At 38.0% G+C, this 16,636-nt stretch overlaps 1 protein-coding gene across 2 annotated transcripts in view; it reads left to right on the top strand.

Annotated features, from left to right (window-relative positions):
• LOC150081947 (bis(5'-adenosyl)-triphosphatase ENPP4-like) overlaps positions 1-16,636 on the top strand; it is an 87,791-nt gene that overhangs the window by 45,852 nt on the left and 25,303 nt on the right. For both annotated transcript variants that reach the window (XM_090378997.1, XM_090378996.1), the window contains exon 4: positions 7,146-7,379. In XM_090378997.1, the coding sequence (XP_090235123.1) occupies positions 7,146-7,379 (234 nt within the window). The remainder of the gene's footprint in view (positions 1-7,145; positions 7,380-16,636) is intronic.

Genomic DNA, 16,636 nt, shown 5'->3' with positions numbered 1-16,636 from the left:
CGTTGGATGCCTTCGTTGATTCTTTTCAGAAACTTTTAGAATAGTGTATAAGTACATTCATCAGGTGGTGATTACACTGAATAAAAATAAAACCATTTTTGAGCTCCTTCACTTTGTGTTCTTTTTATGCACCAGCTTGGGAGCTTTATTGCCACACGTATATCCTGATTTTCCAGTTACCACCACAACACAGATTTCTTTGCACTCTTTATCTAACTGAATTAGTTATATGCTACTTTATATCACTTATCCAAAGTTTATTATTGTTTTTCAATTTGCTTCTGTATTAAAGTTTCTTATGTTTGTTTTGAGAAACTTGAATAAAGATGTCTGTGGAGACTGATTTGCTCACTAATGAATAACAGCAGAAAATGGGCAAATTTTCTAATGGTATTCATTAGTGAGAAAATCATAGCTATCAGATATCTTTGATAGCTATCAAAATTGTTTCAATTTTGATAGCTACCGAAAGTGATATCAAGAGTGCTAATTTATTGTTATAATCACACAGATCACCTTGAAAGAAATTGAATGGACTGCTGCTTGCCAAAGCCTTATCTGTGTATACAAGTAAATTGATGGAAAACATTTCTGGTTGTTTACAATACAGTTGTCATAAAAAAAGTTGGCAAGGACAATGTTCTAAATCATTTTAAAAGTGGAATGATAGTGGAGGGGTGGGACTCAGTGATTACAGTATCAACAAAGTAGCAGTTAGCATTAATAGAGGCATATGATGCAAGAAAGCAAACTTATGCAGCATCAGCCAAAAAAAAATAAATAAAATAACGCTCCCATTTCACTCCTCCGTTTATTCCAAATACCTGTCCAACTCAGCCTTAAATTTATTTAGGCTATCAACTTCCACAACAAAGAATAGAAGTCTGTTCCACCAACCAACTACCCGCTGGCCAAAGGCAAACTTCCGCACACCTATCCTATATCTGTCTTCCCTCAATTTGAATTTATGCCCTCTCAGGTGATTATTCTGAGCAAGAGGAAGAATCCCATCAGCATTGAGAATGCTCAAACCATTCATGGCTTAATACACCTCAATCAGATCACCTTGCAGGTGCCTAGTCTCCAGACACTGTAATTTTCAAAACTTAAGCCTTTCTTCATAAGAGCAACCCTTTGTTCCATTCACTAATCTTGTTGCCCTTCTCTATCCTTCTTAAAATGAGGCCTCCAGACCTGTATACAGTAATCAAGGTGTGGTCTGACCATTGCCTTATACAAGGGGATAATCACCTCCTTATCCCTGCTAGAAAAATTCCTATATATCATTGACAATACACCATGAGCTACTCTTGCAGACCATCTACACTGCTCAGAAAACTTCATATCTGCCTGCACAATTACCCCCAGGTCCTTTTCGTTCTCTACCACTGTCAGTGTAGTATCACACAGTTGATACGTTACTCTGGGGGTTACTGTTTCCCATATGTAGTACTTTACATTTGTCAATGTTAAACTTCATTTGCCACCTCTCGGCCCATCTGTTCAACTTTTATAGATCCTGTTGCAGTAGCATACTGTCATTATTGTCTTTAACAACCCTGCCAACCTTCGTATCATCTGCAAACTTGGACATTAAGCTTTATATACCATCATCAATATCATTTATAAATACAGAAAACAACAATGGACCCAACACCGAAGCCTTCACTGATTACCACTCTGTTTTCTCCCACTCGACCATCCCTTTATCAATAACAGCAATTTGCCTCCAATGCCACACTGCTCCGGTTTGTTCAGCAGTTGTCCATGTGCAACAGTACAAAAGCCTTTCTAAGATCCAAATATATGATATCAAAGTTATTCCCTGCATCCAGTTCGTGACTGCATCATAGTATCCAATCAAATTGGTCAGGCAAGACCTCCTCTTAACAAAACCATGCTGTCTGTGAGCTATAACTGAAGTCTTGTCTGGATGATCTTGCAGTGCTTCTTTAACCAGTGCATCCATTAATTTTTCTGGAACAAACTTATGTCACCCCTTGATCCTCCTTTGTGAATTGGGGTCACATTTGCAAATCTCCAGTCCACGGGGACCTCCCCCGAGTCCAAGGAAGCCGTTATAATTATGGCTAAGCGTTTGCTTACTTCCTTTGCTGTCTCCTTTAATATAACTGGATAGATCCCATCCACCCCGGGTTCCCTTTTTATGTTTATCTTCAACAATTTCTCCTCCACTTTCCTCTCAGTTATTACAAAATCATCTAGCTCACTACCAGAGTTTAATTCATCTCTGGCATTCCCCTCACTTAATAACTCCTCATGTGTGAATGTAGATGCAAAATACTCATTTAGTTTGTTAGCCACCTGAGCAGGATCATCAACAGTTGACCCATCAATATCAAGTGGACCAATCTGATTCATCCCTTTCCTTCTAGAGTTTACATAGGTAAAGAACTCTTTGCTGTTTTTCTTTGCATCCTTTGCCAAGGATTTCTCATAATCTGCCTTTGTCTGCCTAATCTCCTTTGTGACTTGGTTGCAGACCAGCTTATATCTATCATAGGCTTCCATGTCACAAAGGAAGCCAATGATAGAATTTGCTGTTCGTAACATCATCAGTTGGCCTCACCGTATAGAATTTAAATACTATCTCAGACCACCGTAGTTGCCTTTATGAAAGCAAAACCCCCTTTCCTTTACCCCTGTTGGTAGTTACCTCTTTGAGTAATTCCCACTTCAGCACACTGTGATCACTGTCATGTAGTGGTTCCTTTATCTGCAGATTCTTAATGCATGAAGAATCACTATTGATCATCAGGTCAAGAGTATTACTCCCTCTAGTTGCCTCCCAAACATGCTGTTGTAGAAAACAGTCATCCAATAAATCCACAAAAGCCTTGCTAGTGTGTGAGTGACCAGCCCCCAAATTCCAGTCAATATCTGGGAAATTAAAATCCCCCATTATAAGACTCTCTGATTTACTGGCCCACTCTATTTCCCTGTACAGTTTCTTATTATACTCATCAGAGTCATTAGGCCTATAGCACACTCCTACTCTCAATTTTGATCTCCCAATGCTTATGTCACACCAAACTGACTCGACACTGCACTGTACAGCGATGTCCACTGGCTTCACTTCCTTGGATTTTATGTATTTCTTAACTAATAGCATAACCCCTCCTCCCTTCCTATCCAGTCTATCCTTTCTGTAGACGTTGTACTCCCCAAATTCAAGTTCTGCATTCCTTATTTCTGTGTGACACCAAGTCTCTGATATCCCAACAATATCTGCCTTTGATGTTTTGAGCAATACCTCAAATTCATCAAATTTATTTACTAAACTCCTAGCATTGGTGTACACGCAAGTATACATGCACCTATTTCTATTCTTAGCTACCCTAACACAACCCATGTGTTTACTTGTACCGCAAAGACTCCCAGCAGTCTCTGAAAAATCCTGAATCTTGTTTTCCAGGCTGCTGCTCATTCCAATCAATGCAGTGTAAGAATCACTTTCACCTCTGCCAGTGGCTACTGTTAATCTATTAGTCCTTGTATCTTCCCACGCTAGCAGTTTTCCGACCCACCTAACACTGCCTCGATATCATCAGCAGTTGGAAGTTAGAGCACTGTTGCTTTATTGAAACAACAATATGCTTGCACCAATGTTTTGTAATGTATAAATAGCAGGCATGTTAGATCCATTTAGTGTTTTTTTTTTTTTTTTTTTTCCAAAATAGCACTGAGTGTGGCTAGTAATATATGCATTATTTTGTTAAAGTAGAAGAAAGAAAGAAAAAAAAAGTTGTTACTTACTTTGGTTATTCATATCCAGAATTCTGTATACTGAAAGCATTCTGCTAGTTTCTTGTACACATTTAATACAACTTTGCAATTTAGCAACAAAGTTGCTTCTTATTTGTTGAATGGTGTGAATAGCACATGTATAAAAGGATTGATAGGGAAATAAACATTACTGATTGGGACACTGTAAAAAGGATGGAGAGAAAGCTGCTTGAGCTAGAGTAAAATATGTTAGGAAGATTCAAAAGTTTCGGACTGACTTTGTGTCTTGAAATTGCAGTGAGTTGTGATTGTTGCAACATGTTTGGTGGAAAATTTCAACAGAAAGAAAATGTGAAAAAACAGCTCTCAGGGTATTAGTAGTGACAAATGATGCAAGAAAGCAAGCTTATATTAGCATCAGCCAAAAAAAAAAAAAAAAAAAAAAAACCTACACACTTCACCCATCCATATCCTCCAAGAATTTCCCTAGTTACTCCTTGAATTTATTCAAACCAACCGCTTCCACAACAGCAGATGAAAGCCTGTTTCAACAATCTACTACCCACTGGCTGAAGCAAACTTCTGCACATCTATCCTGCAACCATCCTTTCTCAACTTAAATTTATGCCCCCTCATGTGTAGTCTCAGAAAGAGGAAGAATGCCATTCACATTCAGCATACTGGGTACAATTAGAACACCCCACAGGTGCCTAGTCTCCAGATGCTGCAATTTGAAGAACTGAAGCTTTACTAGGTAAGAACACCCTTTTGTTCCCTTCCCCAATCTTGTTGTCCTTCTCCAATTGTTCCCTTCTCCAATCTTGTTTCAGCAGATATACATGCTCCCTAAAGTGACTTCTCCAGACCTGTATACAATATTGAAGATGCAGCTTAACCATGGCATTGTACAAAGGGATAATAGTTTCTGCATACCATTGACAAAACACCATGGGCTGTCCTGGCTGCATGTTTGCACTGCTCAAAGAATTTCATGTCTGACTGTACAATTACCCCTGGGTATTTTTCATTTTCTACTACCCTGAGTGTAGTACTGCACTGTTGATAAGTTACTCTGGGATTACTCTACCTATATGCAGTACCTTGCATTGTCAATGTTAAACTTCAACTCTCATTTCTCAGACCATCGACCTAATTTTCCTATATCTTGTTGCAGTAGCTCACCCTGATTACTGTCATTAACCACCTTACCAACCTTTGTATCACTGCAAATTTGGACATTAAGCCTGATATACCTTCATTAATATCATTAATAAATATTGAAAACAACAATGTGCCCAGCACTGAATCCTGGGGGGGCTCCACTGATAACATTAGTCTACAAAGAGTAGTGCCCATTGATAACCACTCTATTTCCTTTCAATTAACCATCCCTTTATCCATAGCAGTAACTTGCCCTTAAAGTCAAATTGCTCCAGTTTGTGCAACAGTATCAGAAGCCTTCTTGAAATCCAAGTATATGATATCAAAATTATTTTTTGCATCCAGTTCCTTGGTCACTGAATCATAGTAACTTCTCAGATTGGTTAGACAAGACTGCTCCCTTAACAAATCCATGCTGTGACAACAGTATAATTGCAAATAACTTGAAGACGTTTCAGTGGTTTGCAAAGTTTAAAGAGGGCCACTTAAGTATCCATCAGAGATTGCTTGCTCTATATCTGGCTACCTTTCAACTTCAAAAGCCAATGATTCAATTGTTTGCGATTTGTTCAGGTGTGGTCAACAGCTAATTGTGTAGTTGCTAGTAAACTGGTATTTTTAATGGTATGTGCCAATTAATTTTAGCACAAGCTTTGGGAATGCAATGCATTTTGCCCAAGTTTGTGCCTCACACACATCACAGATTGGCAGTGTCTCACTTGTCAGGATTTTCATCAACATGCTGCTGTTGCCTTACGTTTGTTTCCCTTGTTTCTTCCATTATTATTGGTGCTGAACCTTGGGTGTATGGAAGTTATTAACCCAGAAACAAAGGCTCATTCCTCTCAATGGAAGGTTTCTTCTTCTCCAAGGCTCAAAAAGGAAGACAGTCTCAATCAAATGTCAAGATTGTTGTTGTTGTTATTTGGTTTTTAGGAGCATTAGCAACTACGGCCATATTGCTCCCGGCATATGTGGTGGTCATTCCCTGACCTTTCCACATCCTCCGTATTTGGTGGTCACGGGCTCAAACCCCGGTCTAATCGAGTGTATGCTACGCACTGCTGCTCCTGCCCACCTGGCTACAGACGCGCCCTCAAGATTGTGTTTATTGTATTTTTTTTTTTTGATTCACAGCGCATTGTTCATTATGAATTTATCCTGTATGGTCAAACAGGAATACTACATGGCAGTCCTGTAGAATACCACAAAACAGTTTTATGCCAATTTCGTGACACTGTTCAGAGAGAACAGCCAGGAAAGTTGGGCTAAGGGAATTGGCACCTGCATCATTATATCCCTGCACACTTGCCACTTTCCATACAAGAATTTCTTGTAAAGAACTCGATTGCTGTGGTCCCCATCCACTAAACTCGCCAGATTTTGTTTCTCAACCCCTATTGAAATTATTCAGTTTGACACAGGAGCTATTAACAATTTCAACAAAGTCTGGGGAATGCTTCTAGAAGTTATAGAGGTTTTAGAATTGATTTTCAAGGAGACTTTAAGGAGATTCATCCGATAAGTTTTATCAATTCCCACATGTTAGTTCACTCTCTGAACTTTTTTTGAACACACTCTGTTCCCTGCAACCTTATCTGAGCACAAACAAATATGTCATGAAGTAAAACTCTCATTAGTCAGCAGCCGAAATACCACTGCATTATTTAGAAGCCTACCAGTGAGATCTTTATATGATTATGTATATTTGTTTTTGTTTTTTTTGTTAGGATTAAAGTCAGCATGAATAGTATAGTGGTTAATAGTAAAGAGAAGATAACCTCTCAATTCAGCAATGTTTTATTGCCTTCCTGATTCCCAGATCTGTTCCTACCAAATTTTTTTCCTTAGAGAATATTGCAGAATCATGTGTAAACTTTCCAAAACTAGAGATGAATTAAAAATCAAGATTAACAAAGCCTTTGTTACTATTCATAATGACACAATGCAGGCAGTAATAAACAGTTGTTTTGGTTCATTGAAGAATGGCATCAGTTTTAATAGACAAGATTTGAAAGTATAATATTTAAGAAGTAGACCTGTAAATATAGCTTAGAATTTGGTAAGACAACTCCCTTGTTTGTACTTCATTTTGATATCATAAATGAAAGGTTTTATTAGCCCATCTTTGTTTTAATGCAGAAATAGTGTTAGATGTGAATGGTACACCACATAAAAAACAACAATAATAATAATCTGTTTGAAATATCCAATGAATTATGCATTTCCTTTTTCAGTAGGAGAACATGGATATAATAACAGTCTTCTTTCCATGCATCCGATTTTTATTGCATCTGGACCTGCCTTTAAAAAAAATTATACAGCATCTCCATTCAATAATGTTGATTTATATCCATTGATGTGCTACCTGTTGCAAATAGGGCCTTACCCAACTGATGGTTTTCTTGCACATGTTTGGCAGTTATTAGAAAGTGAGCACTCTGTAATCTTTACTTCTTTGTGGTTCATTGGTAAGTGCACTATATATATTCCTTCTTTTCTCTCTCTCTCTCTCTCTCTCTCTCTTGCATTAATATTTAGCAGCTGGTATCAAAAATATTGAGCAGTGTTTTTAAAAAAAAAAGAAAAAAAAATACAACTACGTTAAATTAAGAATGTTTTAAAAGTTCTGCAAAAATCTTATTTTTGTTAATGAATTATCAGTAAGGTGGCTAGTCTATGTTGCATGAAGTATATGGAAGTGGGAACACAGAGAAACACTTAGCCTTGTCTCTGTAACATGTGACTGCAGTATTGCATTATACTGAAGTGGTGCAAAGATAATTAACAATGCTGTGAACTTTCAGAAGACACACGTAAGATTTTCTATGTATTGTAAAATATGGAAAAGGTAATACATTTGCTTTGTTTACTGTATATAGTTGTGATTTTTCAATTTCAAGTGATGGGAATTGCATTGTAATCAGATATTTACAAACAAATAAGCACAAGGAAATGTGCATGGAATGGAAGGAAATATAAGAGTAGATGTATCGTTTCACAGTGAAGTTGGTACTGCCATTCATACCAAATGTTTATTTGCATTGTTTGTCATAAAACATAATCTTCTGAGTTGTGCTAACCATGCAGGTACATTGTTCAGAAATATTTCACAATAGTGATTAGAAAAAAGTACATTTGTTAAAGAACATAAGCAGCTCTGTGAAACTGCATGGAGAGGGAAAGAAAAGGTAACTTTCTCTTAGTGCCAGCATTGGAAGTTGAATCAACATTGGGCATCTTCTGAATTTTTGTTAATGAATTAATGAGATTCCTTTACAAACTGTCTGGCACTATTGATAATGTTTGTCTGTTATGATATGTCTAAAAACTGTAGTGGCAAGGGTATTAAAGGAAGAGATTGAGCCACTTGTTAGTAAGAGACTGACTTTGTAATCTTATTAATTTTGTGTACTGAAAAGCAGAGGCTGCATGCCTTCCTCTGAAAGCGGATGAATATTGGACATGCAGTCTCTCCTTTTAAAGAAGCCATATGAGCACTTCCCAGAATCACCAAATTGAGTAAGTAATAAGTCACGAGTAAGAGTAAGTCGTGGGGTCTTGTCAATGATATTTAGGAATTGTGTGAGCAGGGATAAGGATGTGATTATCCCTTTGTATAAGGCAATGGTCAGGCCATACCTTGAGTACTGCATACAGGTCTGGAAGCCTCATTTTAAGAAGGATGTAGAGTTGCTAGAACAAGTATAGAGAAGGGCAACAAGACTGGTGAAGGGAACAAAGAGGGTGCTCTTATGAAGAAAGGCTTAAATTCTGCAAATTGCCGCTTTTGGAGACTAGGCACCTGTGAGGCGATCTGATTGAGGTCTATAAGGCCTTGAATGGTTTAAGCAGGCTCAATGCTGATGGGATTCTTGCTCAGATTACACACCTGAGGGGGGGGCATAGATTCAAACTGAGGAAAGACAGTTGTAGAATAGATGTGCAAAAGTTTGCCTTTAGCCAGCGAGTAGTTGATTGCTGGAACAAGCTTTCATCTGTTTTGGCGAAAGTTGATAGCTTAAATAAATTCAAGGCAGAACTTGACAAACATTTGGAATCAATGGATCAGGGCAAGGAAGCCTATGGCTTATGCTGCACCAGCAAAAAAAAAAAAAAAAAAAAATATATATATATATAATTTTTTATATATATATATATATATATATATATATAGATAAATAAAATAAATAATAAAAATAAAATAATAATAATAAGAAAATTAAAAAAAAAAAATAATTAATAAGTGAAAAGGAAATTATGGAGGACTATGATCCCAAAGACATATTCAACATCAGTGAAACAGGTATATTTTTTAAATGTTTGCTGAACAAGACACTGGCATCTAAAGGTGATAAATGTTTATGTGGTAAAAATAGTAAGGAGGGAATTAGTTTTGGTTGGTGCAAATATGGCTGGTAATGAAAACACTAAAGCTTTTGGTAATAGACAAAGTAAACAACCCCAATGATTCAAAGGAGTAAAGTCATTAGAGTTAGACTACAACTATAACAAAAAATCTTGGATGACAAGTGAACATTTTGAATATTGATTTTAAATTTTGATAGAAAGAAAACAGAAAAATCATGTTGATTGTTGACAGCTGCTCTGCCCACCTTCACTCAGTAATTTTGAAACTTACAAGTGTGAAGCTTTTTTTCTTCCCTCCGAATGAATACCTCGTCTAAACTGCAGCCAATGGACCAAGGCATTATCAAGAATTTGAAAATGCACTACTGAAGGTTAATACTGAAAAAAAATTATACTGAGAATTGAAACCAGCAAAAGATTTGCGGATATGCACATCAGAGTTGGCAAAAGTGTGGAGTCAAGATGTGATGGAAACAGCGATTAAGAATTGTTTTGCAATTAATAGCAATAAGAGGGATGAACTATTATAAGGTATTGAGCAACCTTGGGAAGAACTCCAAGCGAGAGGTTTGATCAGTGGAGAAATTGTTGACAAATTTTTAGGAGTTGATAATGATGTCATAGTAACTGAATATCCAAGTGACTCCAACATTTTGGAGAGTATTCAAAGAATTAGTGACAATATCGTCAGTGAGTTGGATGAAAATGAGGGCAACGAAGGCAATGAGAGCAATATTAAACCTTCCAAAAACATGAAATGTTGGCAGCATTTGAAACTTTGCGTCGAGGCCTTCAGTGTGAAGAAAATATGCCAGAAAATATATTTGAATGTTTAAAACAAATGAAAGCATTTTTGTGAACGATGTGCAGTAAATCCAATGTATAACAAAAATAACCAAATATTTTACGAAATAATTCTTAAAAGTGTACTAATATATTGTGCACATCATGTAAGTAGTCATTTCTTAATATGTATGTATGTATTAATAAATTAATTGTTTTAAAAGTTAGAAAATTTATTCATTCCCAGTTATTTATGATTAATTTCCCATCTTTTAGTATATTTCTGAGTATTGAATTACAGTATTTTTCTTTGTTGAAAAGGTCATATTTCTTTTATAACAAAATTTCTGTTTAATGAATTTTTTAAAGCAAACGATTGATTTCATTATAAAAAGAGGTCCAACTGTATTTGTACACATGCAACCATTTACTCATAATTGTAAGATTTTTACAAGGTAATTTTTAAGTATAAGATTCTAAAGTTTATTAATCCAGCAACAAAATATATTTGTATACATGCAACTATTTATTCATTAAGTATTATTGCCTCAACCAAAAAAACTGATTTAAATAATGTCTCGTGTGTATGGTTTGCATTACTGACACCAGACATCTGATCTTGCCCAGTGACACATTTATTTTATTTTATTCCATATATCATTCATACAAGCACCATTCATCTCGTATATGTGGTCTTGCTTTACCGGCACAAGATGTATGATTCGTGATCACGCCCAGTCAACTCATTATTATTCCATGTAATGTACAAGGTTGTTAAAATTAAAGTATCCCTATGTAGAGGGCTCTGGAGTGAGTGCTAAGGCTTGTACTGAAGAGAAATTTGGACAACAGGTACAATAAAGAATGCACTTGCCATTTATTGGAAAAAAAAATTTGTCACTGTATGGTGTGTGACTATCTTAGTTATGATTATGCAAATAACTTACGTTATTTGCACAACGTAAATAAATTCTTACGTTATAAAATCAAAGCAGCCTCTTCAAAATCATACAGTAGATGTTTGCCTGCACTACAGTAGCAATGCAGCTGTGGCTATCAGTGAAGTCTGGCATCAGAAGGCGTGGACCTATGACTGTGCTGTCTGCAAAATGATTGTGAAATTTGAAGCAACAGGACATCTTGGTGTACAACCAGGTAGAGGTTGAAAACGAGTGGACTCCACTCTTGTTGAAGATGTGGCTATGGCTGTTGTGGATTTATCAAGTCAATCTCCATGTGGTAGCACAAGTGTGTCAGCTGTTTCTTGTGAAGTGGACATGCCGTATTCCACTGTAAGGCTAGTAATGCATCAGGTGTTGCAGTACTATCCTTACAAGATGCACGTGCTACAGCAGCTAAAGCATTGTGATGCAGATATTCGTTTCACATATGCACTTCGGTTTCTGGCGCGAATGACAGTGGATATCACTTGGCCATGGAACATCCTTTGGAGTGACTAAGCCCACTTCTGCTTAAATGGACAAGTGAGTGCGTACAACTGTTACATTTGGGCAACAGAAAACCCTCGAGTTATGCAAGAGGTCCCATTGCATTCTCCAAAAGTGACAGTGTGGTGTAGATTTACGGCCACATTCATGATTGGACCATATTTTTTTGAACAGGTAACACCGACTGGACCCCACACCTTCTCTGTCACTGGACAGCAATATTATGAAATATTGGCAAATTTCGCAATACCAGAGCTGCAACAATGTGGGTGCCTTCAGGATACCATATTCATGCAAGATGGTGCCAACCCGATCACTGGACCTCACCCCATGCGACTTCTGGTTGTGGGGTTTTTTTAAGAACCAGGTGTATCGGAAGGAATGTCAAACTCTGGCAGATCTGAAGGACAGTATTAGACGTCGTGTGCTGACTATTCCAGTTGACATGTTTACGTTCTACTGTAGAAGATGCTGTTCTTCGAATGGAAACGGTTGTTGACCAAAATGGAACAATTTTGGTTAACAATTTGGTCAACGTTGAACAATTGTAACGCTGTTCAAGTGATTTGTATTGCCACAGTGCCATATAGTGACAAATTTTGTAACTAATTTTTTTTTCCAATAAATGGCAAGCACATTCTTTATTGTACCTGTTGTCCAAATTTCTCTTCAGTACGAGCCATAGAATTCGCTCCAGAGCCCTCTACATAGGGATACTTTAATTTTAACAACCCTGTATATGTACCACCATTCGCTATCCAGCTGATGAAGGGACACCTAGCCCCGAAAATAACTGTTATTTTATTTTACATCAGTTTTATGTATCTTTTGTTTTGTGTTATAATAAATGTTATTTAAATCAGTTTTTTCGGTTGAGGCAATAATACTTAATGAATGATTATGCTACCCAAAACTCGAGGCCTGTTCTCCAGTGCAACTATTTACTGTTCCACATATGTACAGTGTCCAGAGCCGTTACTAGCATGGATGGGAAATTGCACTCCCAGATAATATGAGAACTAACTTTATATTCTTCATTCATATACTGCTCACTTTCCTCCAACTAATTTTTTTCCCACTCTGGGCTGTTAGTTTACATGAGGGCAGGAGTATCTATTTCTACCCTAATTCCTTACCTAATTTTTCCTCCTGTTAGCTAAATTGCTATATCATTGCTTGAGACCACAGCGCATAACACGTACATAAAATCAGTATACAGTGGTGCTCAAAAAAATTGCATCGCTTACAATATTCACTGTATTTCTGTGAAATTGGGCAATATATATAATATATGTTTTGTAATAGCATTATCTAATTGCATCATCCACTCTAGAAAGCTCTCTTAGATGGTGTCACATGCCATACATGATTGCATGACCCTACTGGTAGTATGAATACAGTGCATATGTTGTGAACCCAGTATTCTGTGCTATTGCAAGGCTAAGTTTTCACAATAACCTCATATAGGAAAAAAGTTGCTGTTGTGTCGAGTATGTGTTATGCGCTTGTCATGGAAGGTTTCGTCGTTTGCTTTTAATTTATATGCTTATAAATTGATCTTATTATCATTTTTTTTTTTTTTTTTTATCTTTGCGTTTATTTTTTTTTCCCTTGATTCACAATATTTTTTCAGTAAAAGGTAAAACTGCAGTCATTATCAATTTATAAATTGATATGCTTACAAAAATGATAAATCTACTGTTTTGCACTGTAAAACAGACTTTTTCGAGTGTGTTAACGGAAGAAAGTGACTTTATTGTGGACAAGTTCTTTCTAACCCCTACAAAAATATGGCTACGAATAACAAGAGAAATGTGAAAATAGCAAAGAAGGTGATGACATTAGCAAATAAAATTTAGTAATTAGACAAAATTTTTAATGGCGAAAGTGTCTCCTCAGTGGCAAAACATTATAAAATCAATGAGTCAACGGTACGATCAATCAAAAAATTGGAAGAAAAAATCTGCCGTAGTGTCCGTGAAAACGCGCTAATTGCTTCAAAAATTTGCTCTGTAACTCGTGATGTTAAATTAGAAAAAATGGAAAAGGCTTTAAATCTGTGGATAGAAGACCGAACTCAAAATAAAATTCCGTTAAGTTCACTCATCATTCGTGAAAATGCAAAACTCCTTTATCAACACTTTAGCGAAACTGGTGATAGCACTGGTGGGATAAGTTTTTTTGCTAGCAAAGGTGCTGGTTTGAAAGATTTGTTTGAAATTTCTAATAAATATTACATTTAATATTAAATTGTTTCTTATTTTCATTTCGATGCCATATGCTTGCATTTCACTATGTACTGTCTATGTACATAGTCATATTATGAAGGTACATATAATACATACATAGACAAAATTTTAGACTAGTTTTTCTTATATATTTCATACTTTGGAACGGAACCCCTTTATTACTATGGGAGCCATAACTCAGTATTCGCGACATTTCTCAGGAACGTAACCCCCGTGAATAGCGGGGATTTACTGTATTGCTATCATTGTTTTCCTTCTGGAAAATAGATCCTGGGCATATTGACTGAGTGCCTTGTAGTCCTCTTGAGTGTCTAACAGTCTTGGTTCTTGATTGTCTGGTATATATTGGATTGCCGTTATTATGCATAGTCGTAGGTCGTCATACAGATGCCTAGCTTTAACAGGCCATGTCCTGCAAGGAGGATTGATAACTTTCATATCACTGATAGGTGCAATATGGTCTAAGCAGCCCTTGCGCCAAAAATAATAACAACAACCTGCAAGGAGGAAGGTAGTATTCTGACTGGGGTGAAACTGTGCTGGTGCTTTAGGGTAAAGGTTGGTGACAGTGGGGAGGAATCTTCTAGTCACTGCACCTTTTCCTTGTTGCTCTATCTCCTCTGCCAAATCTAGATGAGGTGGTTGGTGATTCTTCTCTTCTCACATTTGCAGTCATTGTTGATGTCAGTGGTGAGGTCATACATTGTAGCCGATGTGTTTCTAGCAAGATGGTAGAGCAGACTACAGCAGGTAGCCTTGAGATCTAGGGGAAGACCCCCCCCTGCCAGGACCTGGAGGGCAGCCGTGCTAGTCGTTCTAGTTGCTCTTGTCAGTGGTAAGGAGGATGGTCCTCTGAATGGTTTTGGGGATCCTTTTATTCACTTCTAGGCCCGCCCTCACGTACCAGACAGGGAACCATACGTGATGACAGGGATGAAGAGAGCTTTGTAGTAGAGGGACAGGGTAGTATGACTGAGTCCCCAATCCCTGCGGGTGACTCTAGCGATGAGGGCTGCATATCTTATCTTTTGTTTAATATATTCTAGGTGTGGCTTGAAATTTAATTTTCTGTCCAGGATTATTCCTAGGTATTTGATCTGTTTACGCAGCTTAACTGTTTTGTTCTCACTCTTAATTAATGGTCTCCTTAAGTCTAGTATACCTTTTAGCAGCACTGATTCTGTCTTGTCAAGTGCTAGTTTGAGCAAATGTAGCTTTGTCCAATGTAGCAGCTTTTGCAGGGTATCATTTGCTTGCATTTCTAGTGAGGATCTGCTGTCAGCCTTGATGGTCAAGACCAAGTCATCTGCATAGGCCTGGGCCTCCACACCACCCAGATCCATTGCGAGGAAGTCATCTAAGACAAAGTTCCACAGGGGCGGCCCCAGGACAGAACCCTGGGGGCAGCCCCTGCAGACTGGGCAACTGAGGCATTTATGTAGTGTGGTAACTTGCACTGCTCTATCAGCTAGGTACTCCTTCATGCAATTGTAAAGATTCAATGGAAGGTTGGTAGCTGTGAGTCTCGCCAAGACACTCGGCCACCAGAGGGTGTTGAACGTCCCTGTGAAATCCACTGCGATGATGAGGAAGTATTTCCTTTGACAATGGGTGGCTCTAGAGAGGAGGTTCTGTATTGCTTGCTTCAATAGTGGATTTGCCAGGAGTAAATCCGTATTGCTTTGTCATGTTAGGATTTACTTCATTATAATGCCTTGTGATTTTGGCGTGTAGCAGCCTTTTGTATATTTTACTAATGGTTAGTAGCAGGGCTATGGGTCTGTGGGAACTAGGTATCTCCGGTGGCCTTGTTAGGCTTTTTAGGAGCAGTTTTAAATTTGCCTTTTTCCACATAGTGTAAATTTACCTGCTTCCAGGCAGCAAATGATTGTTTTAGTAGTATTTCTGGTATATATTCCGTTGCTTCTTTTGCCATCTCCGGTTTGATTAGGTACAGTCCAGGGCATTTCTTGTTTTTCATATGGCTTGTTGCATCCTGAATTTCTTCTATCTAAGGTGAAGGGGTTCTATTTAGTCATTATTATAGCAATTATTTGCCTGACAGGTAGCCTGCTGCTCATCTGTTAGTGTAGTTGGTAGCTCCTGAAGGATGTTCCCAATCGACTCCTCCCAGGTTATGGTTAGGTTTCCTTATGCTGTTTTGGTGGCTGTCACGACTTCCCCCCTGGAGAGTTTGTGAGTGGTAATTTTGTATACTGCCCCCCCCCCCCCCCAAGGGTTGCTGTTTCCTGACCCTTGTACCAGCCTCAACTATGATTCTCTTTTCTTTTTCTTTTTCTGTTCAGTATAGTGATTTCTAGCGATTCTATATTGGTCCCCGAGTTCAGCGACTTCTTGTTGTGGCCAAGTCCTCCTAGCCCTCTGAAATTGTTTCCTTTTATGCTGTACTAATTTCCTCATTCGTGTGAGCTCTGGAGTCCACCAGGATGTGGCCCCTGCAGTGGGGGTTCTTCTCTTCATGGCTTTCTATGCTGTTTCAGTTATTATTTTTGTTATGTCCTTCTGGAGTCATTCTGGGTTTTCACTCCCGTATGCCTGCTTCCTCAGTCTGTGCCGGTATTGCTTGCCTGCTGTGTGTAGTGTCTCTCGGAAGGTGTCTCAGTTTGCCTTGCCGAGGGCAAATCTATTTAGCATGTGCCTGTCGGCAGTTGTTCTTGTCAGGTTGCTTTCTAATGTGAAGGTTATTGTATGATGGTCCAAGGTCATCCAGGTGTTTCTAACCATCGAATTTGTGATGTGGGTGTCTATGTTCCTTGTGGCTAATGTTGTGTTGATGATGTTTAGGTAGGTGGTAGACATCAGAGTGCCTGGCACATGGATGACTGGACCCAGGGCATACCAGCAGAAATGTTAGGT

The sequence above is a fragment of the Mastigoproctus giganteus genome, chromosome 8, assembly GCF_048544385.1.
Source record: "Mastigoproctus giganteus isolate SK-2022 chromosome 8, ASM4854438v1, whole genome shotgun sequence".
NCBI classification, from domain to species: domain Eukaryota; kingdom Metazoa; phylum Arthropoda; class Arachnida; order Uropygi; family Thelyphonidae; genus Mastigoproctus; species Mastigoproctus giganteus.
The sequence above is the reverse complement of the archived record's forward strand: the minus strand, read 5'-3'. Positions and strand labels throughout refer to the sequence as shown.